Below are 24,522 nucleotides of genomic sequence, written 5' to 3' on the forward strand. Positions count from 1 at the left end.
AAAATGTAATGCAAAGTACTAAATATAATCTTTGATACTTTTCTTTGAAAGAACGCTCAAACTAAGTAGTGTTGTTATGCCCAATTCCCAGCTATCCAAAGCAATGTGAAAATTCTGTGGAAATCCGTATACTTCTGTTTACCCAGTAGAAACTAATGTATCCATTATTGACTTGCAGGTTGTCTCTACTAAGAAAACTTTTCAGTAAAGATAAAATATATATCCATCTGTTTTCCCTGCAGTGTAGAACTTTTAGATATGTATATACACAAATTATATAATTGATAATTCTTTATTACTAAAGGTTTATTTACATAGTGTTTAAGGCATAATAAAAAATAAATTACAATACAAAAGTGCTCTTTAGGAAGGAGACACTAAACAATAGGCCCATATTACCCCTTGACTATTTAGCCAAGACATAAGCTGCAAATTTTGCTGAAAAAACTGTCCATACATTTTTAACTACTTCTTCATTATTCTTATGGACCATCATCTAGGACATCTGTTTGAAGAAATATCCAGTTATAATATTTTCAAAGGTTAGAATTGTGAAGAAAAAATATAAAATGTGATTAAAGGATATATAGCCTTCAGATGTAATTTACAGTTTTAAAATTGCACTTTAAAACTTTGCTTTTTTAGACAGTATAAAAGGCAGAATGAAACAGATATGTAATGAATTTCAGAATTGAGGTTCATATGTAGATCAAACAATTTTTTTAAAAATAGTATTGGAAAAATATCAAGGTCCATACATTTAAATACAGATAATGTTTGAAAATTCCAGTTTGTTAAAAGAAATAACATCTGCAGCCCAGTCAATTAAAAACTGAAAATATCAGTCTGTAAACATTGATCTTGAGCCTAAACTTTTAGATGTTTTCTATCCTTTGAACAAATATTTCTGTATCTGAGGCTTGGAAAAGACACTGGGAAACTAAACACTTTTAAAAGGCACTTTTCTTTCAATAGCCCACTTATAAAGTTTGCTTTATCTACCAGTATAGGGGAAAGAAAGAATAATTTTTTTTTTTCCATTTAAAGTAGTTTTGGTATTTCTGTGCTCCATATCAAAGCCTTCCTCCCCCAAAATAAACAAGTGAATTAGAATTTTTTTTAAAAAGTTAACAATTTCTTCCAGTTCTCAGAGTTTTATATAAAACTGTACAAAATTATCATCATTTAGAGTTGATTTTTTTCACCAGCCCTGAATTTTCAAACTTGTAATATACTGTTTCACGGTATTTTTATTAAACTGCTTAATGATTCCAGTCTGCAAATGAGCATAGGCTTTGCTCTGTTATTATAGATCATTGAACTGGGGGGCAACATAGTAAGCTAAACAGTCTGTCACTGCTCAAGAAAGACCCACATTGTTGATTATTTTTCCCAGCACAGAAGAAAAGTGACAGGTGATTCATCCTGCAATGGCATCTACCAGTCTTTTCATATCTATGCAACCTTTTGTAGTTACTGTGTGATTTAGCGTTGTGCTTTTGTAAATCTTGGATTAATTAACAAAACAACAACAAAAATCTATCACCTGGAATATTGAAAGAAATTCATTAAAACAAGATGTGTCTCCTAGTTAAGGAGAGACATAAAAATCAAAATGTCATTTAACAGTTTGAATTTACGATTTACTGTTAGTCAAAAACACCGAGGAGGCTTTGCTCACCTTTTAATTGAGAATATGGGAAGGAAAGAGAGTAAACACATTAACTGTAGTAGCAGAAGTGCTGCTAAAAGAAATAAATGAAAGGAAATATAATAGACAAATTGGCTTTTATCCCCTTTGATACCAATATATGTGTATACAAGTCATAACACTGTAAGTAGTGTCTTAAGGGCAAAAATGTAGCTTCTTGTTTATAAAACCTAATGAGCACTTGAAAACATTTACACTCTGAAATTAAATAAGACCTTAATAATGAGGCTGTGTATGACTGGTGATATGGAAGAGCACTGTGCTGGCTCCAGAGGGATGTTGCTTGTATATGCGGTAGAACTGGTTGGAAAACAGGTCACAACTGGAAAAGCCAAAGAAAAGTTTCCATTAACTTCAACAAATACTAGGGTTCTTGTTCTTGGAAATCATCAGCTTCCTAAAACACAAAACAAAAGTTTAAATGGATAACATATTTGAGAAGAGTGCAATAGGAATACTTGGCGTTATGAATTATATATATGTTATTAGAAAGAAAATATTCTGAGGGAAAATATTCATATTCTCCCCCAATTTAATTTTTAAAAGAAGTTTCCTAATCCTTATTACATAATTTTCAGAGTTAGTATCCTTAAATCATAGCCTCTAAGTACCTTGCATGGACACTTGGATGACTCACAACTTGCTCACACACATACATTCCATATTCTCCCCACTTCTCACTCTCATTACAAACAAAATCTGACATACAGAAAAGTAGAGAAGAGAGTGTGTGGAATTTACCCATCCCTTAAATTCATTAATTCATTCTTACCTCATCTGCCCCATCACCTAATTCTGAAGCCTTTTTTGTTTTATTTGCTTTTATCCTGTGCTTTTAAAGCAAATTGCTGACATTTACGCCTAAATACTCCAGTAAGCATTTTTTTTTTTTTTTTTTTTTTTTTTTTTTTTTTTGAGACGGAGTCTCGCTCTGTCGCCCAGGCTGGAGTGCAGTGGCCGGATCTCAGCTCACTGGAAGCTCCGCCTCCCGGGTTTACGCCATTCTCCTGCCTCAGCCTCCTGAGTAGCTGGGACTACAGGCACCCGCCACCTCACCCGGCTAGTTTTTTGTATTTTTTTAGTAGAGACGGGGTTTCACCGGGTTAGCCAGGATGGTCTTGATCTTGTGACCTTGTGATCTGCCCGTTTCGGCCTCCCAAAGTGCTGGGATTACAGGCTTGAGCCACCGCGCCCGGCCAGCATTTTTCAAAATAGGTACATTTTCTGTATAACTACAATACCATCACTATACTTAATACAAATTAAAAATAATTCCCTAATATTATCCATATATTTAACATTTTCATATTCAAGACTTTCCCAATTGTCCCTCTAAGCTTTTTTTTTTACAATAAGCTTGTTCACGCTATTATTCATTCAGTTGGGGATCACACATTGTGCTTTGATTGTGTTCATCTCTTAAGTTTCTTTTGATCTAAAACATCTCCCATATTTATTTTCCATGACCCCAACTTGTTAGATAATCCCCTTAATTTTAAAAAGACAATAACCGTTGGTTGGTAAAAACTCCCTGATGTTAATTTTGGTTTTCTGATTTTACAATACGATCATTTTTCTCCATATTTTATTTTATAAATCTTTGAGGTCTTTCACTGGAGCTTTAGCCTACAAAAATGTGACCCTCTTTGCAACTAATAATGGTCTATAAAAATTTTCTCCCATGTAAGACAGCCAGAGTTTTACAGGATAAAGTCATTAATATCAAGAACTTTCTTATGAGTGTAAAATTTGTTTGCATGTCTGGATTTATAACATCTAGAAATTAAATGTGTGGACCTATTTCAGAGAATGGGAGAAATTCTGAGCATATGAAAAATAAATTGGCCGGGTGCAGTGGCTCACGCCTGTAATCCCAACACTTTGGGAGGCTGAGGCAGGTGGATCGCTTGAGCTCAAGTGAGACCAGCCTAGGCAACATAGCGAAACCCCATCTCTACAAAAAGTACAAAAACTAGCTGGGTGTAGTGGCCCGCACCCATGGTCCCAGCTACTTTGGAAGCTAAGGTGGGAGGATCACTTGAGCCTGGGAGGGGAAAGTTGCAGTGACCTGAGATCGCACCACTACACTCCAGCCTGGGCAACAGATTGAGACCCTGTCTCAAAAACAAAGAAAAGAAAAAGAAATTATCCTACTTTTTAAGTCCGATGAACCTGAAAACTGGAAAAATAAAATTATACACCACTAAAACTGGATTCATTTCATGTAGTTATTAGTGCCAATAACTAAATGAGAAGAGTTGAAATCAATTCCCAATAGTACAAAAGCTCTCCCGTAAAAACTGCCAGATACATCTATTGAGTCACTCTCTTAATACCATAATTGGTTTACAATTAAAAAAAAAAAAAACAGAATAAGCAGATACTAATCTTTTGATTTAAAAAAGATTTATTTACTTGTTGAATATTTATTGGTAGTAGTAGTAATAAATATAACCCCAAAGCCACAAATAACCTTAGAATTCTCTCAGCTTTAATGGCAGTAGAGTCCAGCTTCTTAATCTTTTGCACAAAATACACTCGAAGGAGGAGCTATCCATAAGACTAATAGAAGACTTTTGTCTCCCTGACCCAGCTCCTCTAATTTCATATGGGAGACACCTAACAGCCATAAAGTGATCTGGGAGTCCTCATTAGAGATGGGCTGGACACGTCAGAAAGCTGAGGAAAGAAATCAACCTATTTGTGAACCTTACCATCTAAAAATGTTAGTCTGTGTCTTCTAAATAAACAGAGACCTTTTTCTCTTGGTTGAGCCTTTCCTCTTCTTTTCTGTAACAAAGAAGCGGAAACCGAATGTCAGGTGAACAAGACAAGAAGCAAGTAGGCAAATCCCACAGAAGCTTCAAGTAAAGTATTTTCCCCACATATTTTTGGAAGAATTACATGCACTTGGGAGTCAATTGAAGTTTACACAGAGCTAAACTGGTGCCATCTAATTAATAATGGCCACACCTCTGAACTTAGAGACTTTTCAGAATGTAAAGGATACAGTTTGGATTCTGATTCGGGAACTCCAGAGTTTTAAAGCAGACACCTTATTTTACCATGAGTATCCCACCTCTAATTTATATTTGTTATTCAAAAAAAAAAAAAAGTTTTGTGTTGACCTAAGTCATCTTTATTGATTCTATTCAAACTAGAACCTCAGAGTTGAGTTTGTTTAGGCTTCTTAAAATCAGTTCTGTTTGGTCGGGCATGGTGGCTCATGCCTGTAATCCCAACACTTTGGAAGGCCGAGGCAGGCAGATCATTTGAGATCAGGAGTTCAAGACCAGCCTGACGAACATGGTGAAACCCCATCTCTACTAAAAATACAAAAGTAGCTGGGCGTGGTGGTGCATGCCTGTAATCCCAGCTACTTGGGAGGCTGAGGCAAGAGAATCGCTTGAATGCAGGAGGCGGAGGTTGCAGTGAGCCAAAATCATGCCATTGCACTCCAGCCTGGGCAACCAGAGCGAAACTCTGACTCAAAAAAAAAAAAAAAAAAAAAAAAATTAGGTCTGTTTATTTCAGTAATTACTTATTAAGGAAATGAAATAAATGTTGCTGGAACAACTAGATATCCACATGCAAAAAAGTGAATTTGCACTTCTGTCTCAGCAATATACAAAAGCGAACTCAAAATAAAACTCAAAAGATCTAAATGTAAAAATTAAGACTATAAAACTCTTAGAAGAAAACATAGCCATAGATCTTCATGGTCTTGGGGATTAGGCAGTGATTTTTTAGATGAGACTCAAAAGCATTAGCAGCAAAAGAGAAAAAATAGATAAATTGGACTTCACAAAATTTAATTTTTGTTCTTCAAAGGACACTATACTTCACTTCAAAGGACACTCACTTTAATAGTGAGTGAGTTCTCACAAAACCTGGTCCTATAAAACTATGTGGCACCTCCCCCAACTCTCTCACTTTCTCCTGCTCTCACCATGTGAAATGCCTGCTCCCATTGTGCCTTCTGCCATCGGTAAAAGCTCCCTGAGGCCTCCCCGGGAGCCAACCAACGTTGGCACCATGCTTCTACATCCTACAGAACCGTGAGCCAATTAAATCTCCTCTTTATAAATTACCCAGTCTTAGGTTTGTTTGTTTGTTTGTTTTATAGCAACGCAAGAACGGCCTAATACATGGTTATGATAAAAAAAAGACAATAATGAGTGTTGAGGAGGATGTGGAGAAATCAGAACCCTCATATATTGCTGATAGGAATGCAAAATAGTCCAGCTGTTTAGAGACAGTCTGGCAATTCCTCCAAAAACTAGACAGAGTTACCATATGACCCAACAATTCCACTTTTAGGAGAATTAAAAACATATGATCTACACAAAAGCTTGTAAATGAATGTTTATAGCAGCGTTAGTCACAATAGCCAACAAGTAGAGAAAACCTAAATGCCCATCAATTGAATGGACAAACAATATATTCATACAATGGAATATTATGCAATCATAAAACGGAAAAAAATACTAATACATACTACAACAAGGATGAGCCTTGAAAGCATTATGCTAAGTGAAAGAAGCTGGGCATAAAAGGCCACATATTGTATGATTCTATTTAAATGAAATGTCCAGAATAAGTAAATCCATAGAGACAGAAAGTAGATGAGTAGTTGTCAGGGGCTGGTGGGAGGGGATAATAGGCAGTGATAGCTAGGGATATGTGGTTTCTTTAGGGGAGGAAGCTTAAAAAGGTTCTGCAATTAGTGATGATTGCTGCACAACTTCGTGAACATGAAAAGAGTGAATTTTGTGGTAGGTAAATTTTATCTCAATTTTAAAATATGTTTAATGAACACCTGCTATCAGCACAACAGACTTTCCTAGGCACTGACTCATAGTGGCCCTGCTGACTAGCCCAGTGGGTTTTACAAATGTATGCTTCACTTTAAACATAAGGGATTTTTAAGAAAAGCTTTACATACCAGATTTTTATAAAATCAACCCCCCCCCCGCCATAGTAAAGAAATCATATAAGGAAATATTTTGTAAAATTGAGAAAGCTTTTGTAAAGTTACTAGTTCATACCTAATTTATCTGTCCTGCAAATGTGAATTCTTTTATGTAGGATTTACTTAAAGGGAAAAACATCTGTTCAGCAACTGTTTAGCCCATTGCAAAATACCAAGAGTCCCCATTAGAGTGTTAGAACTTTCCCAGAACTGCCCAGCCTTACGATTTTATCTCCACCACTTTATGAGCTCTTTCAGCCCATCGCTTTTTCCGGTAATGCTGGAAGAGGACTACTACAATTACTATTATGATCATCAGTGCACAGGCAGAGCCAATGGCCAGAGCCAGGAAGTGGATCTCAGAGAAGCGTACTGTAAGGAGAAAAAGATTAAGTTAGGATTCTAAAAAGAAGAGGACTACAGTGAAATCTAATGACATAATAGGGATGCGTTTAATCAATAGATGAAATCTTCCTTTCTCCTATCTTTATGCATAAAATACTGTATTACCTTGTAAATCCTACTAGCAATAGGAAAACCACACACATACTTTAGTGGCTCTCAAAGTGTGGTCTTCGAAGTAACAGCAACAATATCACTTGAGAACATGGGAATCTTAGGCCCCACCCCAGACCTGCTGAATTAGAAACACTAGGGGTGGGGCTAAGCAATCTGTTTTAACATGTCCTCCAGGTGATTCTGATGCAGCTTTGAAAACCACTGGGAAGGTTGAACTACCTAGGGTGGGGTAAGGTTTTTGCTAACCTCATCAAACCTAGTGCCCAACTCATTTCTCCCTGACTTCTCACCACTTTCACTCAGTCAGTCATTTATTCAGATTTATTGAGGGCCTGCTACGTTCCTGGCACTGTGATAGAAATGCAGAGCCAAAAAAGACATCACCTTCAAGAAGCTCATGCCACTGAGACGATAGGAAAGTTAATCAGAAGCTACAGTCTAGTGGATAAATGATGGAAAAGGGAAACCAGAGGGAAGGTCCCCTAAGCCACACTAGAGTCTGTGAACCCTGGTTCTCTTGTCCTTTAGCTTGATTGCTGATTATACTTCCATAAGCCCTCAGAGCCAGAAAGGACATTAGAGAATGTCTAGCCCAGGATTCCCAGCCTTGACTCCGTGAAGGAGGGTGGGGAAGAAGGATGGAAGGTAGTCTGCAAGCCCACAGAATCCATGTCTCATTGTGTATGTCTCCATTGTTTTATGGGAAGCAGGGCCATGGCTTTCATTTGATTCTCAAAGAATAATTACCCACATATGTTTAAGAACCACTGATTTTTTGTTTGTTTAACCTGTTCATTTTGCAGGTGAAGAAACTGAAGCCCCAAACCATTACATTATTTCTTTCAATACTCAAATGACTTCTGCAAGGTCACACAGTCCTCTATTGGTGGGGCGTTGAGAAATGGTTTCAAACTGGACTATGAATGAAAGGAAATCATACCACTTCTCAGGCTTATATGTTTGGAGTAGTGTTGGTTAAGAGCACACACCAGAGAACGCTAGGTTGAAGTACCTAGCTGTGTGGTTTGAAGTAATTCACTTCTTTGAGCCTCAGTTTCCTCATAGAGATAACAATATTCATCTGTTGAGTTCTTAATAAAAAATAAAATAATTCATGTAAGTTGTTCCATGCTGTGCCTGTACAAAATAAACACTCAGTGTATGGTAGCTATTAAGTACAATTCAGAGGTTGGGACATATTCACATTTATTATCTCATTTTATCCTCATCATGATCCTCACTGTGTTATTCTCACTTTACAGATGAGGAAAATAAGACTTATTGATAGCTGGTAAATGGTAGCAATGACTCAAACCCAGATCTACAACTTGTAAGTTTCGTGTACTTTGCTCTTTGTTGCTTGGCATGGTTTTCCAGATTGTCCTTTATAGGGATACAGACAATACAATGCACCAGTTTAGAACACAGTTTTAGATTCAGAGTTGATTGGGTTTGAGTCCTAAGTTACTCCATTTATCAGCTACATGACTCAGGGCAAGTGACTTAACCTCTGTGAGCCTCGTTTCCTCGTTGGCAAGATGGGAGGCATTAAATGCACAATAAACTGATGAGATATGTAAAGATTAAATAAAATGTGTCACGTAAAGCCCCTGACATTTGGGAAGTACTCAGTAAGTGTTAGCTACCATTATTAGTACCTGCCTCCTAGAGTGGTGTGGGGGTTCAATGAGATAGTGTATGTCATACACTTTTGACAGTGCCTAGCATTGGAGTAGGTACTCAGTAAGTGTCTCGAATAAATGAGCGAGTGAACAGACCTGTTGTAAGCCTTTTATCAAAGAATTTCTCCCTCTCCCTTTCACAATCTCAATGCCATTTTTGTAACGGATTCTCTGAGTTCCTTTGCTTTACTTTCTGTTTCTTTCCAGGGCCAAACAAAGCCTTTCTCTTTTTACCCCAGAACTCTTCAGTCTCCCTCTGAGGCTCCCAGTTCTGAAGGGCTAGTCCCTCTCTCTATCCATCAAAAAAGATTGTCCCTCTCTCTCAGCCTTAACAATGATTGCCCCTTTCTTTTCTACAAGCTTTCATCCTTTCCAAAACCACTGTTCCCTGAATAACCTACCAGTGTGCACGACGCTGAGCCGGATCTCCCCTATCACCCCATCAACATCAGGTGGGTTCTTCACCTGGCAGGTGTATGTCCCATTGTCGTCGAACTGCAGTTTCCAGAGAAAGATGGAGGCATCATACCGCTCAGGGTTCCCGTCCCAAGACACCCGGTCCTTAAACCGCCCACTCATGGGTTGGAAGGGATCTATGTGGTAGTAGAATACCTAGAGAGGGGAAATGGCAAAAGGTCTTCTTACTCAGCACCCAGGCAAGGAGACCAAGATGGTGGGAGCAGAACTGAAACACCAGCAAACCCAACTGTCCTGTCTGCAGCTCCATCACTTGCTTTCCCCTTCAACGGCCTCTCAGTCTCTGTCCCAGGAATTGTTTCCCAGCTTAACCTTGTGCTTGCTGCTAAGAAAAATACTGGAAGGGAAAGGAGAAATGGACTGGCTGATTATTTCCCTAACCAAGAGTACCCTGGAAAATGACAATAATCTACTTACAAACTGCTCAGGTCCCCCATCTAGAGGACGAAAATTCCAGGTCACTGTTAGAGCATCACCCACAGGGGCAAAGCTGGAGAAAGTGCATTTTAACCGAGCATCTGTCCCATTAACAGCCTCCAGCACCCGGGAGGTATAAATTTCCACAGCTGCTATAGGCCAAAGAGCTGCAATGAAAAAGAAGAAAAAGAAGGGTTAACAGGGGATGTAGTATTGTGAGAACTTCTGCTGACACTTCCAAAATAAATATCTGAATAGGACTTAAAGCGAAGTGAAACTGAGATGCCCCAGCTCCCAAACTTACTTCACCCAGAATCTACATACTCCTACCCGTATGCAATCTGGACCCTCCCATTCCATGTGACAACTAAACTACCACACAGCAAGCCTTCATAGTGCTCTTGCTTTCTGCACAGCATGATAGCCTCGCCTCGTGGTACTGACTTCAAAACTGTTATAACAAACTACAAACATCCGCAAATAGAATTGAAAGCGTAAAAAAATAAAAACGAATCATAACATTGATTAGACATTACATTATGTATTAAGGTTAAGTATTATGTATTGTATGTAAAGTGGTCTCCTAGCAGGTAAGTTTTCCAGACGGGTCCTTATGTGGATTTCGTACGGTTACTAGTCTATTGCAGAAACCGAATGAATCAACTCCAGACAGCTTATGTTTGCCTGCACCCCTGGAACCTTTATACCACATGGCATTTTTTTTTACCTTGATATTTACATTTAGAATATGTGTGTTGGGGCACTTTCAAAACCACAATAGGTCTCTCTCTAACAATCTCCACTTTCCTGATGTTGCTGAGAGTCACAGACAAGACCCACACACAGAAATCCAAATGCCAAGTCCTGCCAGCAGTGGGAGGTTGAGAACAGCCACACACACAAAAATGGCATGTAACCTGAGATTAGAAAGCCCTCTCTGTGCCTGATTCACTGGCAGCTGAACACACCTAAACCTGTTTGTCCGAGAGCAATTCTCCAAAAACAGTCCACCAACTTTGGTTTCAGTAAAATCCAAAGTAAAACAAACTGTATCTGTGGCTCAGACTCCCAAACAAAAGTCTTGCAACTTCTAAGACAATTAGCTAACTTTATAGAGTGAGCAGTGAAGGAGAAAACGCTGAGAGAAGCCCGCCGGCTCTTACCTGTGAGCTGTATGCCAAGGAGAAGAAGCACCGCACGAGTAGCGCTCTTGCCATACATGAGGGAAACCCAGCCTTGGCCCCAGAGACCAGACCGGGCAGACCGAGGGCTCCAACACCCTGCCAAGGCCACTCCGGGAGGGGCAAGCACCGCGTTTTCCCAAAGAGAGGAGTTTGAGTTGAGTTCCTCACCTGTGACTCAGCCCGCTCTGCCTGTGCACTTTTCTGAAATGAAAGGAGGGGCCTCGGCTCCCAATGCCCTCCTTCCTTTCCTCTCTCCCGCCCTCTACTCTAACGAGCATGAGCACGTCTGCACAAAGGTCCCAAACTCCCGCAGCCCTCTCTTTACTTTCATTTAATCTGACTGGGCTCTGGCCTCTAGATGGCCTCGGAAACAGCCAGAGGAGGTGGTGCCAGTCTGAAATATCCCAGACTGTTATGGGTTTGGCCCCTACACGCCCTTTTAAAACAGGCTTTAGGCTTGCCTGGGAAGTGAATGTTGAAACTGTCCTGCAGTGATTCCACTTCTCGAAGCACCACCCCAGGGCCACATTGCCCTGGGATTGGATTCGATACAATTTCAAAACGGGAGTCGGAATTCCTTAAGACTCTCTGTGGACAAAAAGCTGATACCCTTGTTACCACAAGGATTTCTGCACTTCTTCTAGTTTGTAGCTTTCCAGGAGACCTGGCAGAAACAAACCAAATCAAATCTCCACGTTTAACAATCCTTTACCTTTGAAGAATTTAAAGACAAATCAGGACACCATCCCTGCTCGTTCACCCTACCATCCCAGTGCAATCTACAAAGTGCTCTCCTGCTGATTGTTTCATCTCCGCAACGCCCCATGAAGCATTCCCATTTGACCAGTGAGGACGCTAAGAACCCGAGGAAGGTAAATGATTTGTCCAAGGTTGCACAGCTACCATGTGGCAAAATCAGAACTCTTCTTAAAAATCTAGTGCTCTTTCCACCAAATATCAGCTAATATGAGCAATCAGACACGGGGCTCTCAAGGAAAAGGTTTTCGTAATAACTTTGTTGTGCCTCGGATTTCATCAGCCATTTTTAGAATAGCTAAATGACTGAGAAGTCTAAAGAGCTGAGTAATCTAAACAAGAAAAGATGTCTCCTTGTCTGGAAAGAGGGTGGGTCATCGTTACAGATTAATGAAGCGGCACAGAAACATGGGTAGGAGGGGGATGAAGCTTACACATGCAGTTAAGAAGTAGGCTGGACTGGGAATCTAACCCTGAAAAGAGATAGATTGCCCTTATCCCTGGATTAGCAGTCTAGAAACTCTTCAGTCACTCATAAAATCTTCTAGTTGAAACCAGAGCAAAAAAGGGTGGCAGGAACAAGAGAATGCGGCAGGGTGAGTAGAAAAAAATAAAACATCATAAAGAGGGAAGAAAGGAGAAAATTCTACCAAAAGAGAGGAGAATACAGAAGTGCAGAAAACAGCAACAGGAGAAAGATGTCATGGGCATGGAGCAAAAACAGGTAGACAACCACAAAAATCCATTGTGTTGGAACTCAGAAAACAGAGGCTGCCCCAAATGCAGACCAGCTGTGTGCTAGTGAAAATCTGTTAGCATGGGGAGAGTTTCTGAAAACTGTTTGGCGCCTTTGTCAGCTTCTAGGTCAGAAAGGGACCTAAAATCAGTCTGCTGTGGGAACTTTCAAATGGTGGTGAGGAAGGATAAGATACAGCCTTTTGGGTATGTAGGTCAGAAGAGTTCAGCTCCAGGACCCTGAAAGAAAAAGAGTTACAGAAACTTGATCTTGGTTGGCTTCCAACTTTGCAGGGAAATACAGCTACAGAGGAAGGAGAGGTAGAGCCAGGATTTTGAAGTCTACAGCAAACTGCAAAAACTTGTGAGAGGTAGAGTTACCAAACAGCTCAGGGAGGCAGTGAAAAGCAACAGGAGAAGAATCAGGGCAGGAAGAACTGAACAAACTGCCTGTTGTCAGGAGCAGAAATCCCTCCCCCAGGTAGCCAAATGCCCATGAGCTGGCTGCCAGCCTTGCTCTGAGGGGCAGGAGTTATCCAGATCCCACTTCTCTGCTGAGTTCAAGTTCCTGGCTTAGTGCCTGGCAACACCCAGTTGCTTCCAGTTAGCAGGAGTGGCTTCACGGTCAACCATTTCACCTCACTGGGCAAGGAAGAGGCCAAGGGTAGAAGATTAAGAAGAGAAAATGCTAAAGAAAAAGGATGTTTGCCCCTCACAGTTTTCTGGACGTCAGTCAGCCAGACTTAGACCAAAACTGAAGGCAGCTACATAAGGCCTAAGTTATGTTTGTGTCTAGGCAAATGGAAGGAAAGGAAGAGTTCTGGAAATTAAAAAGAAACGTTTTCAGAGACACCATTTTCTTTCTAAACTTTTCCAGAGAAAGATCCTGATTGTCATTTAAAATTGTGACACACCAACAGTTTTTGAAAGAATCTCATCTGTCCCATCCCTCTACACATTTCCCAGAAAATGATTTCTAGTAAGCATCTAGACCTTAGCCAGCAGGAGACTCACTGGGGGCGCAGGAGACTGAAGGGACAGTGGGCCTGTATCAATATTTGTAAAAGTTATCTTTCTCAACATCTTAGGCGAAAATCTTTTTTTCAGCTAAGATGAAATTAGCATTCTGTGAAGCAAGGAAAACAAATAATTTAGCTCTTAGAGTGATCAAATAAAGCATTCGTTTACTCAAAAGTTTCTGTTCATATGTTTTTAGTAGAAAAAATTCAGACATACATAGAATATTTCTACCTGGGAGGGAATCATATAAGATAGGCAGGTTAAGTAAACAAATAATTACCACATTCTTGATTTTCAAATTCAATCCTTAAAGGATGAATAGGAATTCTGGAAAGAGGAGAAACAAAGGCCTTCCTATTGGAACAAATGGGTGGGAATGTGGTACCCACAGGGACTAGCATGCAATTCCTCAAACCTAGAGCACAGGGAGGAGTGGTAGGCCAGGTGAGAGGCTAGGTCCACCTGGACAGTGCCCTCATCCACCATCCTAAGGAGTGTGGACTTGATCCTGACAAATATAACCATTGGGGATGGCTAATATGTGACCCAAGAAGAGCATCTCTAGAAATAGAATTACTTTGGTATTTCCCAGAACCATTAAAAACGAGAAGGAAAGTCTTGGGACACCAACCACCACTTACTCTCCTGGCTTTTGTTTGGGCTCCTGGCTTATGAGCCAGAATGAAAGTGTAGACCTAACGTCTGTTTTCCGAAGACTCGGACTCCCAGCCTTCCCCAATCAACAACTCCAATCTCCAGCATCCTTTTTCAAAACTTCCCTGGTTTAGACAGCTTTTCAAAGATGAGAGAGGGAGGCTAGGCTGTCAAGAGTCATAGATGAGAGGTGGGCTCTTAGCCCAAAAGAATCGTTCCCTGTTCCCTGTGGCCCTCCTTCTTGCCTCAAGTTTCCTAGAGATATTCCAAAACAGGTCTGGGCCTGAGACTGAGCCTCTATGAGTTTAGAAAAATCATGGGAGGGAACGCTCTCCTGCCCCACCTCATTACAGCTGATATGCACCTCTCCAATAAGCCTCAGGCTCCTCTGGTAATTATAGAGGAGAGGCATCATGCCCTTATTAACCAGCCCAAAGAAGAGACTCTGAAGTGGTTTAACACTTCACTTATTCTCAAGGGAAGCTAGGTAGATTGTGCAGGGCTAGAGAGATGGGCATTTTTGAAGATAACTTTGAGGAACCTCTCAGGAGGATAAAGGGACCTTGATAAATGAATTTATCTACCTCCCTGTTAACCATGCACACCATCTCTAAATAGTAGTGAGAATTTACATTATATTGTGTTTATTGATGAACACAGCATCTCTTGTTATTATTGTTCCAGTTATCTCTTGTTAAAATTGGTTACCATGACCAATTTTTTATTCTTAGGAAGTTAATTAATTTCCTGAGAAAAGAAATAGCCACTTTTTTTTTTTTTAACTACTCTATTCTAGGAGGCATGACATATAGGAGCTAGAGTCCAACCTGCCTAGATCCAGATCCAAGCTCAGCTGCTTACTAGCCATGTGACCTTGGTCAGTTATTTAACTCTCTGTGCCTCAGTTATCTCATATGTAAAATGGGAACAATAACATTTACCCCATAGTCTGGATGTAAGAATCAAGTGAAATACATTAACTAAAGCTCTGTGCTCAGCACCCACAGAAAACATCCAATAAATTTTAGTTGTGACTATACTTAGTTAAGATGTTTGGGAAAAGGGCTGGCAGTTTCTTATGAAGCTAAATACTCAGCCACCCTGGCAATTCCACTCCAAGATGAATGAAATTATATATACAGAAATATATTTGTAGGAGAATAATCATGGAAGCTTTATTCATAGTAGCCCAAAACTGGAACAGCCCAGGGGTCCATCAACAGAAAAATGGATCCTCTGTAGAATATTCATATCGTGAATCCTACTCAGCAATAAAAAGGAACAAATCACTAATACATATCACCACAATGAACCTCAAAAGTAAGTTCAGCAAATTAGCCAGACACAAAACAGTATAAACTCTTTGATTCCATTTATATGAAGTTCTGGAACTGGCAAAACTACCTTGTCATAAAAAACAGTATAAAAGTAGCGTTTGCCTCTGGGGGAATGGGGACAGGGATTGACTGGAGGGGCATGAGAGAACATTCTAGAGTGATATTAATGTTCTGCATCTTGACAGGGGTTTGAGTTACGCACTTGCCAAAACTCTTTGAATGGTATACTCTTAAGACTTGTACATTTCATTGAATGTAAGTTTTACTTCAGTAATTTTTTAAAAAGAATTGTAAACAAATTCTAAACTCTCATTAGTGCTGAAGTATTTACAGGGAAGCATCCTGATGTCTGCAATTTAATTTAAAAATGCATAAAAAAATAAGACTCATTGATAAATGGATGAATGGAAGGAAGGATGGGTGGGTGGGTGGGTGGGTGGATGGATGGATGGATGGATGGATATGTGATCAAGCATAGTAAAATGTCAATTGAAGAACCTAGGTGGGATACACAGGTATTTACTGTATAATTCTTTAAATTTTTCTGCATGTTTGAAATTTTTCATAATAAAATGTTGAGGGGAAATTTGCTCCCACATTCACCAAGTTTCTTCAGCATTAAGTAAATGACAACACAAATTCAGTAATAAAGTGTTGGAGAATCATTACATTTTATCATTCTAATTTAGACATACCTTAGAATACTGGTAGATTTTAACAAATAAAAATTACCCTTAATGATTTTAAATTACTATTTTTCAAGTGCCTACTATGTACCCGGCACTGTGGTAGGCATATTGCATATATTAGTTCTGATCTCCATAACTGTAAGACGATACATAGATGTCTCCATTTTATAGATGAGGAATTGAGACTCAGAGAGATTGATTCATTCTAATACCTATTGAGCCCTGTTGCTAGAAATTGTGCTAGATGCCAAACAAGAAATTAGTGTGTACCCTCAAGTTGCTAACTATATCTTGGGAAACACAGTCAAATAAGTAGACAATTGCAATGCAATGTGACAAATGAGTTGTGATCAGAGAAACACAGAGGCCAGGGTCCTTCAGCCAGCCTTGGAGGCCTTGGGAAGGCTTCCCAAAACAGGAACCATCCAGTGTAGCTGGCTAGCAGCTACAGGCTCTAGGGTCAGAGAAACATAGGTGTGAATCAAAGGTCTACATCATTTATTCATTCATTCATTTAAGAAACATGTTTTGGGTACCTATGACACGTCAGGCATTTTCCTGGGCACACAAGGAATAAAGTAGTGAACAAAGGGGAAAGGGGTAGTCAGGGAAGACCTCTCTGATAAGATGAAACTTAGGAAACATCTGAATGAAGTGAGGTAGTGAACCATGTGGATCGGGAAGAAGGACATTCCAGCAGAGGAAATAGTAAGCACAGGACCTAAGGCAGAAGCACGTGTGGAGTATTTGAAGAAAAACAAGGAGACCATTGTGGCTGGAGCAGAGTGAAGGGGCAGTGGTGAGGGGCTAAGGATGGAGGGGTACAGGGCAGACCAGACCACCAGGGATACAGGGCAGCCATTAAAGGGTTATGAAAGACAATCTCTGGAAAGGGAGAAAGTATTTCATATTTGCAAATCAATTTCTGCTAAAGGATTAATGTTTGGAATGCACAAAGAATTCCTGCAACTCAATAACAACAACAGCAACCAACAACCCCATTAAAAAATGAGCAAAGGACTGGAATAGACATTTCTTCAAAAAGATAAAATGGCCAGTAGGCACAGGAGAAGATACTGAACATCACTAAACATCAGGAAAATATAAATCAAAACCACAGTCCATTAGAATGCTATTATCACATCCACTAGGATGACTATTACCAAAAAGAAGACAGAAAATAGAGTAAGTGTTGGCAAGAATGTGGAGAAATTGGAATCTTTGTGTATTGCTAGTGGGAATATAAAAGAGTGCAGTCACTGTGAAAAATAGTATTACAGTTCCTAAAAAATTAAACATAGAATTACCATATGACCCAGAATTCCACTTCTGGCATGTACCCAAAAGAATTAAAAGTCAGTACTCAAACAGACAGTTGGACATTGACGTTCAAAGCAGCATTGATCACAATAGCCAAAGGATGAAAATAACTCACGTGACCATCAAAGTAAGAATGGATAAGCAAAATGTGACATATACATACAATGCAATATTTTCAGCCTTAGAATGAATAAAATTTTGACACGTATTTCCACATGGATGAATTCTGAAGGTTATTATGCTAAATGAAATAAGCCAGTCACAAAAGGACAGATATTGAATGATTCTACTTATATGGGAGCATCAAGAATAGTCAAACCCATAGAGACAGAAAGTAGAATGGTGGTCGCCAGGGTCTAGAGGAAGAGGGAAATGGGGAGTTATTGTTTGATGGGTACATAGTTTCCACTTGGGGAGATGTAAAAGTTCTGGAGATGGACGGTAATGATGGTTGCACAAGAATGTGAACGGACTTAATGCCACTGAACTGTACACTTAAAAGTGGTTAAAATGGTAAATTTTTTGTTATGTATTTTTACTACAACACACAAAAAAAGAGAAAGCTTATGAAATGAAAAGTAAAATGTTCTGACTCGTGTTTAAAATGATCACTCTGACTGATGTGTGGGTATCTGGATCTCAGTCTCTTCAACCATTCAATGAGGATAATGAGGCCTTCCTCATGGGGCGGTTGTGAGGATTGAATAAGAGTGCAAATAAATGACTTAGCACATAATGGCACTCAATTAACATTATCTATTATTGCAATTACTATTATAATTCTTCAGTTCTGAAGATACATACAAGGTAGGCAATGGGAGGTGGCATTTGAGAGGTGAGCCCAGGTAGGGGTAAAAGTAGGTACAAAGCCCAAGAAAGAAGAAAAAACGTGGCCTTTTTGGCAACTAAAAAACTTGAGTGTGAGTGGAGAGAGAAGGGAAAAAAGAAAAGGGAATGACCCTCAGAGATGAGGCTGAAAATGTCATCAGGGGCCAGACCAAAAAGGCCCTTGATAAGAGTTAAGGAGTTAGGGCTTTATCCTGAGGGCAATGAGGAGACATTGAAACTGTTTAAGCAGAAAGTGATTTGATCAGATTTGTGAATTTAAAAGATCGCTCAGTTACAGTATGGACAAAGGCACTGGAAAGGAACAAGGCCAGGGAAGAGGCTTCCAGGAACCCAGGCAAGAGATTATTTGACCTGAGCTGAAACGGGGCAGAGGGAATTGAGAGAAGTTAAGAGTTTGAGAGCTGTCAAGGAGATGGAAAGGAAGGGAATTGGTACATGATTAGAAGTGGACAGAAGGGATATGAAGTATTGGAGGATAATTCTCGAGTTTTGAGCCTAGGTCACTGGGTGGAACGTGACTGCCTTTCTCTGAAACAGAGAAGATGAAGAGTTGTTGCATTTGATGTTTCTATGGGACAGCCAAGCAGAGATGTTTAGTACAGCACTATTAAATGAAGTTTATGGGAGCCCATTATTTTGGACTAGCCTCCTGCACTAGGTCCCAGCACACCAGACCAAACCAGAATAGAGCCACTCATGGTAGGTGACATGTTATCAAACTGAACTCTGAAATGGGCCAGTGTAAAACAAACAGAAGATTGACAGTAACCAATCAAAAGGGGCCAGCGCACCTGAGCTGATATGATAAGGAAGTCTCTTCTGTGTTTGTTTTGTTTTGTTTCGTTTTTTGGTGTTTTGTGTGTGTGTGTGTGTTTTGTTTTTTGTTTCTTTGAGATGGAGTCTCACTCTTGTTGCCCAGGTTGGAGTGCAATGGCATAATCTCGGCTCACCACAACCTCCGCCTCAGGGTTCAAGTGATTCTCCTGTCTCAGCCTCCTGAGTAGCTGGGATTACAGGCATGCACCACCATGCCCAGCTAATTTTGTATTTTTAGTAGAGACGGGGTTTCTCCATGTTGGTCAGGCTGGTTTCAAACTCCCGACTTCAGGTGATCCGCCCACCTCAGCCTCCCAAAGTGCTGGGTTTATAGGCATGAGCCACCGAGCCCGGCCTGTTTTTTGTTTTGTGGTTTTTTTGTTTTGTTTTGTTTTGTTTGTTTGTTTGTTTGTTTTAGATGGAGTTTCACTCTTGTTGCCCAGGCTGAAATGCAGTAGTACAATCTCGGCTCACTGCAACCTCCATCTCCCGGGTTCAAGCAACTCTCCTGCCTCAGCCTCCTGAGCAGCTGGGATTGCAGGTGTGTACCACCATGCCTGGCTAATTTGTGTATTTTTAGTAGACACAGTGTTTCACCATGTTAGCCAGGCTGGTCTCGAACTCCTAATATCAGGTGATCCACCTGCCTTGGTCTCCCAAAGTGCTGGGATTATAGGCATGAACCACTGCGCCCAGCCAGAAGTCCCCTCTGTTTTAGCCTGAGAAAGAAAGTCACTTCCAAACCACCCACAGGCTGGGTGCAGTGGCTCATGCCTGTAATCCCAGCACTTTCGGAGGTTGAAGCAGGAGGATTGCTTGGGGCCAGGAATTCGGGGCTACAGTCAGCTATAATCATGCCACTGCACTCCAGTGTGGCCATCAGAGCAAGAACCTGTCTCAAAAGCAAGCAAAAAAAACTGCTCATCCACTTTTTGTTCCCTGTATCTGCTTTCTTCAGCCTCTTTCTACCTATAAAGCCAACCCCCTGTGCTCAGCTCATCAGAACAGTCATTCAGTTTTACAGAATGAGGTGTTGCCCTTTTCTAGAATTGCAAATAAAAACCAATTCAATATTTAAGCTAAATCTGTGGTAATTTTTTCTTTTGACAGTAGTACCCAACACAGATCTGAGCTCTACAGAGAGTTCCGGACTGGAGATGCCAGTTTGAGGTCTTTCGCCCTTCTAGAAGGTAATTGTGAGAATGGGAATGGATGAGACGGCCCAAGACCACAGTAGAGTGGGAAAGGACAGAATCTAGAGGTTGAAAAATACCTAAGGGACAAGGGGAAGAGGAGATGTCTAAAGTCACTGAACAAGTGTGTCCAGAAGAAAGGGAGAGAGAATTACTAGGAGAGAGTGGTCACAGAAGCCAAGAGAGAAAGATATTTAAATAATGAGCGAATATTGGGGCCAGGCACGGTGGTTCACACCTGTACTCGTAGCACTTTTCGAGGCCAAGGCGGGCAGATCATGAGGTCTGGCCCACCTGGTGAAACCCCGGCTCTACTAAAAATACAAAAATTAGCTGGATGTGGTGGCACATGCCTGTAGTCCCAGCTACTCGGGAGGCTGAGGCAGAAGAATTGCTTGAACCCAGGAGGTGGAAGTTGCAGTGAGCCAAGATCACACCACTGTGCTCCAGCCTGGTGACAGAGCAAGACTCCGTCTAAAAAAATCAATAAATAAAAAGAGCGAATACACAAAATATCAAATGCTGCTAAAGTCAAATAAAACAAGGACTGAAAATGTCTACAAGATACCCCAGTTGGTGATTTTGGTGGAAGCAGTTTCATCAGAAAAGTTGTGAAGCAGAGCCCATTTTGCAGTAGATTGAGGAATCATGGTAGACTAGGATGTAGTTTACTCTTCAAAGGACAGAGCTTATAAAGGGGGCAGAGACAGAGGCAGCTGGAAAGAAATAGGAGTAGAAAGAAGTTTTCAGATCTTGATTGATTTGTTGGTTTTAACTTTAGCATGTTAAAATGCTTTTAGGACTGAGGCCAAAGACACGAGGAAGTGTATCTCTTGCATTGTTAAGAAGAGGTAAAGAATGTTCTGGCTGCTTAAATCAGCCCTGGCTCATACCTCTTATTCCACTGTAATAATTAACTGTACACCTTTTACGCTGTGGTGTTACAGTTTGGAAGAAAATTTATATGGTCAATCTAGATAAAGGGGAGCCCCCAGATGGGGCACAGGTACAGTTAACTTTGAAGGTAAAAGGATTGGGACAGAAAGTTGAAGGAGTTTTTGAGCTGGGTGTGTGTGTGTGTGTGTGTGTGTGTGTGTGTGATTTTACCGAGTTTTTTCTCCTCTGTAAGGGAGTTATCATCCAGTGATCTCGACTTTCCTTGTGTAATAGAGAAGGAAAGTCACTGTCCTAGAGTAGAGGAGATGGAGAGGCAGAAATCTTGAAGACAGAGGTGATCCAACGGATTTTTGACAGGAATAAGAGAGGAAATTGGCCTAAGGCTGAGACTTAGCAATCAAGTAGTGTAACCAAGGTCACCCAGCTAGTGATACAGTCAGACTCACAACAAGACCTGCCTAACTCACAGGTCAACTCCAGAGACAACTTTAACTCCTTCTTCAACATCAGTCTCCCTTCCTCATTAGAATCGACCAAACACGTCAACAGTCAACTCTCAGTTGTATGTACCAACCACTCTGACCAGTAGTACCTTCCTTCTCTCCCCAAAACTGTACCTCCACGATTCTGGAAGACTTTTGAAGCAAAAGCAAATGAAATAAACAGTAGATATCCTTTTCTCAGCATCTCTCCTGAAAGAAAAAGTCGATGGGAAAATACTTGGAATTTTTGTCTACAATGAGGTTAGGATTGTGCAAAATCTCATTTTGTTCCATTTGCCTCTTCCATTTGCCTCCTATTACTTTAAAAAAAAAAAAGTTTTGAGCAACTACCAAGTGTCAGGCACCATCTTCAGGAATTCAAGGGTGAAAATGATAAGATCTTAGCCCTCAAGGAGTTCTCAGGTTAAAGAAAAAAAAAAATTAGTCACAATACAGGGTGACGTCAATAATAAAGGAAATGCCACATTCAAATGATAGCACAGGAAGAACAAGCTCTGCCTGGAAGCACAAGGGAAGCTGTCCCTGAAAAGGCTAACCATACATGGCATCCTTTAGCCAAGACCAGTTGACAAAAGAACAGGGGGGCTGGGTTATGGTGAAATAGCATGGCTCATACAGGAGCTTCAAGTCAGAGGCCAGCTTGTGGGAATCGCAATAACTACCATTTGTTAAATAATTTTCTTTCTTTTTTTTTATTTTTGAGACAGAGTCTCACTCTGTCACCCAGGCTGGAGTGCTGTGGCTCGATCACAGCTCACTGCAGCCTCCACCTCCTGGGCTCAAGCGATCCTCCTGCCTCAGCCACTCAAGTAGCTGGGACCACAGGCATGTGCCACGATGTCCACACTTGTATTCTTTGTAGAAATGGGATCTTGCCATGCTGCCCAGGCTGGTCTTGAACTCCTGGGCTCAAGCAATCCTCCCACCTTGGCCTCCCCAAGTGCTGGGATTACAGGCGCAAGCCACCGCACCCAGGCAGTAATTTTCTTTTAATATCTTTACATCTCACAACAACCTTAGAAAGTCTTTATTAATCTTCTCATTTCACAGATGAGGAAAATGACACTAGGACATTTAGCGACTTGCCCAAGTTCACATAGCTGGGAAGTAGTACAACTGGGCTTTAATTCCAAACTCCATGATCCTTCCTCCACAAAACAAGCTTAAGACAGAAGAGGCAGAGCAGCATGAAGGGAGCTGTTGAAGGTGAGAGTCGTTTGTCTGCGGTTTCGTCCAAGGGTTTTTCATTGAAGTCTGATGATGTCAGGGAAATTCTAAGAAGTGATGGGAATTTTAAATAAGTGTGAAAGAGAAAAGCAACAGAGACTTGTCAGTAATGCTAAAGAAGTTTTAGCTTTTTTCTAAAAATAATAGGTGTTATTAATGGGTTTTGTACACATATAAGGATTTAAGCATAGGTATGCAAAAGTGGTTGCATGGAGCACTCACTGAATCAGAATAGGAAGAGGGGTAGAGGAAAATCTGAAGGCTGGGTGGAGTCTCCGCAAGAGGTACACTGTGCCCGGCAGAGTGGAAAAAGGCTCCACCTCCTCCAACACCATTAAACATTTTGATCCATCAACACCACTGAGACAGTGAGCTTACGTTTGAAAACAGACATCAGCTTTTTGGAGGAAAGCTGATCTTGCAAGTAGCCTACTTGAATAACAGCAAGTGGAAGCTTAGAAGCTCATGGCAAGACCTGACTTGTAATCCCCACCAGTAATTCTTGTTTTCCCTGGCCTCAGCCTCAGCAACTTTCTGTCCGGGGTCCTTGACTTGCTGTAACTCCACCTCTTGTTCTTTGCTCTTTTCACAACAGCCATCTCAGGGGAGAAAAGAGGGCAGCAGACACATTTTGTTTGAGATAATGTCGTAAGCAGGGAGGAGTATGGAATCAATAACTCAAGCAACGGGAAGAGTTTGCCTGTTTAAAACTCAGAATTGCAAGAAGCCTTGCAGACCTATTACACTCACATCTCCTAGATTGGCATCTGGACAAGACACTACTCCTCAAGATATCAGTAGGTATTGAACAACACAAAAGATTCTGTACGTAAGGGAAAACGCTAGGTTAAACTAATGAAACAGAATTTTGTTTTGGTTTGGTTTTAGCTACAGTACTCCTCAGGGCTTTCAATATGCTAACATGGGACCAAATTCTTTTACACCTTACCTATTCATCTTTCCAGAACTTTCTGTTCACTGAAAAAAATTGGGACAATGCATCTCAAAGTGTAGCCTGCAGACTACCTGGAAACTGTCACTGGTCCTTAAGGAGATAAATACAAAACCTGAGAGTAAGTATTTAAAGTTATTACAAGCAATTTGACATTGCCATAACATCCAAGGCTGTGATCAGAGGACTCACTGGACAGGTTATAGAACAGTGCAGGTGTTGCAAATTGTATGGCAGGAGTCATCATCATAGATCTGCCAAATGCTGAAAAGCAGCAAAGGTGCTGAGTTAGCTAAGGCGTTTCAGCCTTTCTACCTTCCCCTCCATTTCCCATTGAGGCCTGAAGCTTCAAGAGAACAAGCAGGTTGGACTTGTCTGTTGAGAAGCCTTTCTGGGTAGAAAGGGCAGCCAGCTGCTTGTCCAGGCAGACAGGGTGTGAGTCTTCTCAGGTGAGTCAGAGGTAAAGAGGGAAGGCCTTCCTGCCTAGCTCAGTGAGGGGTCCACCCTTAGCTTTGGAAGACTCAGGAAAAAGTCCCAGCAACATCGCTGTTTTCTTGCAGTTTGTTCCAATGTTATATGCTCTCTTGAGTGTCAATATCTGCTGAGCTACAT

At 40.7% G+C, this 24,522-nt stretch overlaps 2 protein-coding genes and 1 long non-coding RNA gene across 5 annotated transcripts in view; 1 reads left to right on the forward strand and 2 right to left on the reverse strand.

Moving 5' to 3' along the window:
* The window catches only part of ATP5MG (ATP synthase membrane subunit g), a 249,536-nt gene that overhangs the window by 93,070 nt on the left and 131,944 nt on the right, over positions 1-24,522 (forward strand). Inside the window, exon 1 of one of the 2 annotated variants that reach the window (XM_050758471.1) lies at positions 1,319-1,328. The exons of the other annotated variant lie outside the window; for it this stretch is intronic. The gene's annotated coding sequence lies outside the window, so the exon portion shown is untranslated. Of the gene's footprint in view, positions 1-1,318; positions 1,329-24,522 lie in introns of those variants that run through there. 2 annotated transcript variants of the gene reach the window in all.
* MPZL2 (myelin protein zero like 2) lies at positions 277-11,993 on the reverse strand. 2 transcript variants are annotated; one of them, XM_050758450.1, is made up of 6 exons: positions 10,942-11,993; positions 9,779-9,945; positions 9,286-9,496; positions 6,908-7,055; positions 4,426-4,501; positions 277-2,033 (listed from the first exon to the last, which is right to left on the reverse strand). In XM_050758450.1, the coding sequence occupies exons 1-5, from the start codon at positions 10,997-10,999 to the stop codon at positions 4,438-4,440; spliced, it is 648 nt and encodes a 215-aa protein (XP_050614407.1). In that variant the 5' UTR covers positions 11,000-11,993; the 3' UTR covers positions 277-2,033; positions 4,426-4,437. The 2 variants fall into 2 exon arrangements, with proteins under 2 accessions (XP_050614407.1, XP_050614406.1); XM_050758449.1 differs by having other exon boundaries at positions 277-2,108; positions 10,942-11,435.
* Positions 277-24,522, reverse strand: part of LOC126936081 (uncharacterized) — a 184,068-nt gene continuing 159,822 nt past the window's right edge. Inside the window, exon 2 of the long non-coding RNA XR_007719381.1 lies at positions 277-1,066. This is a non-coding gene — a long non-coding RNA (uncharacterized LOC126936081). The remainder of the gene's footprint in view (positions 1,067-24,522) is intronic.

The sequence above is a fragment of the Macaca thibetana genome, chromosome 14, assembly GCF_024542745.1.
Source record: "Macaca thibetana thibetana isolate TM-01 chromosome 14, ASM2454274v1, whole genome shotgun sequence".
NCBI lineage: Eukaryota > Metazoa > Chordata > Mammalia > Primates > Cercopithecidae > Macaca > Macaca thibetana.